Source organism: Triticum urartu, chromosome 1A (assembly GCF_056163025.1).
Source record: "Triticum urartu cultivar PI428250 chromosome 1A, HENAU_Tu73, whole genome shotgun sequence".
Classification (NCBI taxonomy): Eukaryota; Viridiplantae; Streptophyta; class Magnoliopsida; order Poales; family Poaceae; genus Triticum; species Triticum urartu.
The window spans coordinates 508,317,254-508,320,208 of NC_141873.1; the positions used below are offsets into that span (position 1 = coordinate 508,317,254).

The 2,955-nt window shown below is 52.6% G+C and overlaps 1 protein-coding gene across 1 annotated transcript; it reads left to right on the forward strand.

Moving 5' to 3' along the window:
• The first annotated feature begins 1,724 nt into the window (after positions 1-1,724).
• On the forward strand, positions 1,725-2,324 carry LOC147992029 (uncharacterized). Its single transcript, XM_087539495.1, has 2 exons — positions 1,725-1,871; positions 1,959-2,324. Exons 1-2 carry the CDS (start codon positions 1,748-1,750, stop codon positions 2,159-2,161), a joined length of 327 nt encoding a protein of 108 aa, XP_087395621.1. The 5' UTR covers positions 1,725-1,747; the 3' UTR covers positions 2,162-2,324.
• The last annotated feature ends 631 nt before the right edge of the window (positions 2,325-2,955 follow it).

The window sequence follows — 2,955 nt, forward strand, 5'->3', positions numbered from 1 at the left end:
CCCGTCAGGGGTGACGTGGCGGCAGGGTCAACCTTGTTTATGTTGACCGTTAAGTTGAGCGTTATGACAAGTGGGGCCCACACGGTATTCTTCTTCCACCTCTCTGTATCTTCCTTTGGCATTTTACCAAACACCTCCTGTGCATGGGAGGGAAGTGGGTCAACTCCGGTGACGCGCCCGCCGTGAAGACGCCCCCGTCGCTCCTGACCGAGGAAGATGGTCCAGAGGACGCCCCATCCTCACGCGCCCAGGACGACAACGAGGTGCACGCCTCACCTGCCCGAGGTGCTTCGCCAAGGTGCTCGCACGTGCTGCAGGAGCTACTCGTCGTGGTGCTCGCGCATTGTGGCCTCACCGTGAGCCGTCGCAGCGAGACCGAGACGGGGCCGGAGACGCAGGAGGTGCACGAGTTCGACTTCCTCATCCTCTGCATCGGCATGTTCAGCGGCGTGCCCAACATCCCGGCGGTATTCCCAGGCCCAGAGGCGTTCCGGGGGCGGGTGCTCCACTCCATGGAGCTCTCCGACATGGCCCACGCTGACACCGCCGCGCTGGTCAAGGGAAAGCGCGTCGTGATCGTCGGCTCTCGCAAGTCGGCCTTCGAGATCGCCAATGAGTGCGCCGGGGCTAACAGCGTGGGGATGCCGTGCACGATGGTGTGCCGGAACCCACAGTGGATGCTGCACCGCGCGGACGTATGGGGCGGGGTCAGCCTCGCGTACCTCTACATGAACCGCTTCGCGGAGTTCATGGTGCCCAGGTCGGGCGCCGGCGCCGCCTCCCGCATCCTCGCCGCGCTGCTGGCGCCCGTCGCGTGGGCAATATCAGCGGCGACGGGGGCGTGGTACCGAAAGGAGATCCTGATGCGGGAGTACGGCATGGAGCGCGGGCACGGGTTCTCGAGGTGCGTGTCATCGTGCCTCATCTCCAAGCTCCCCGACGGGTTCTACGACAGGGTGAGGGAAGGCAGCGTCGTCTTAGCGAGGTCCAAGTCCTTCGGCAGCATCGTGGTGCTCTCGCACCTCCTGCAGCAAAGGCCACCAGAGCATCAGGGGGCGACTGGGCGCCGACTGAAACAAGCATAGGATGATGCACAGGAGGTGTTTGGTAAAATGCCAAAGGAAGATACAGAGAGGAGGAAGAAGAACGGCTATGGGCCCCACCTGTCATAACGGTCAACTTAACGGTCAAACTAAACAGAGTTGACCGTGCCGCCACGTCATCCCTGACAGGTGGGTCCCGCACGTCATAAACGTGTTTAAATCGTCTAAACCGATCATTTATCAAAAGTGGTAGTTTTTAGTCACGAAATTAGAAATTTTTGGTACTTATCAGCCACTTTTTTAAATGTGGTAGTTCTGTGGGACGGCAACCCCTAATGTGGTAGTTTTTTTGTCAAATACTCCTAATTTAAAGTTGAAAATAAAACAAAGAGAGTATACATAAACATGACGTATCTACAAGGCGCGGCGTGGCACTGCGCGGGAATAGCTAGTATATCCTAAAGAAATGATGTACGTAAGCCATAGGTATCTTATGAAATAAATTTGGCTATGACTAGGTGTGATTTGAGAAAGCTAATGTTGTAGCCATAAGGAAATTATTAGATATAATCGAGGAGAGCCATGGTGGCATAAATCCAACACATTATTGCACCTATGAACCCCTAGAAAATACATGAATCACATCTTGGCTATATATATGCGGATATTGGAAGGGGGAAGAAGCAACCAAACAAAGCATAGGCATGGCCATGGGAGCATGGTGGGCGATGAAGAAGAGATTATTGGTGAAGCTGAGTGTGTATCTGCTGATCATCGCCATGGCTAACTGTGCTCGGGATATCCCTGACTCCGTTGCCAAGAACACTCGTACGTGATAATTTCTTTCTTTTTTCATTCTTTCTCTCGGTCGACCGTAATTCTTGGCTAACCATGGCAACCGGTCATGGGGTGCAGCCGTATACACATGCCGCGACATCAGCGAGACGTGGCGTGGGGGGTTGTGCGCCAAGCACGGCACCTGTAACAAGCCGTGCCGGGCGGAAGGGTATGACTCGGGCTTCTGCGCCGCCTTCCCCTTCCCGAACACCTGCTGCTGCAAGAAGAACTGTGTCGATGCTCTGCAGCCATGCAGGAGCAGCTTTTTCTGCAAATGGTGAAATAAATAAATCTCGTTTCGACCGCGTCGTGCCTGCCTGCCTATAGATGGCAAAAAAACCGTTCTTATTGGGCGTGTTTGGTTACATTGCCGATTCAGCCTGGCCCGGCGAGCTTGGTTCTATTGAGCCGGTTTGAGGAGATGCAGGTCAAAAAAAAACCCAGATGCACATAGTTTGATTGCCTGCATGCCCCTAGTTGCATGAGACAACCGTTTTCAATCCGACGTTTGGTTGCCTGCAATGCATTAGACTCACATATGACATGGTGTTTGGTCGCAACCTGCATAAGACGTTGTCACCACTTCTAACTAGTGGTGAGCTTACTACACAGAATCTGAACATGTAGCGCCATCTACTTAAACAAATGACAGTTCATCCTAACTACTATCAAATGACAGTTCAAATTATTAAGAGCCATTGGCTAAATAGGGGATAGTACATCGGTGTTGCTACTACTAGATCTTCCTCTTCCTCTCCTCTTCTTCTGCTACTACTGCTGCTGCTTCTTGTTCTTCTTCCATCTTCTTCAAATCCTGCACTGACCTCTGTTAAGCCACATTGCCTCTGCCCACTCCAACCTTTTGGTCTTCCAAGCGTCATTGTCAAATGCCTCCACACCATGGCCAGAGCTAACAACATCGTCAGGCTCAACATCTTCCTCCTCAGGCACATGTTCATCAAAGCCCCACTAGAGGATCCAGTTATGCAGAATGCAAAAAGCAAGAACTAGCTTAACTTGTGTGGAGAATGGGTGGAATGGCTTCTGATCCAGGATTTTAAACCTATTCTTCAGA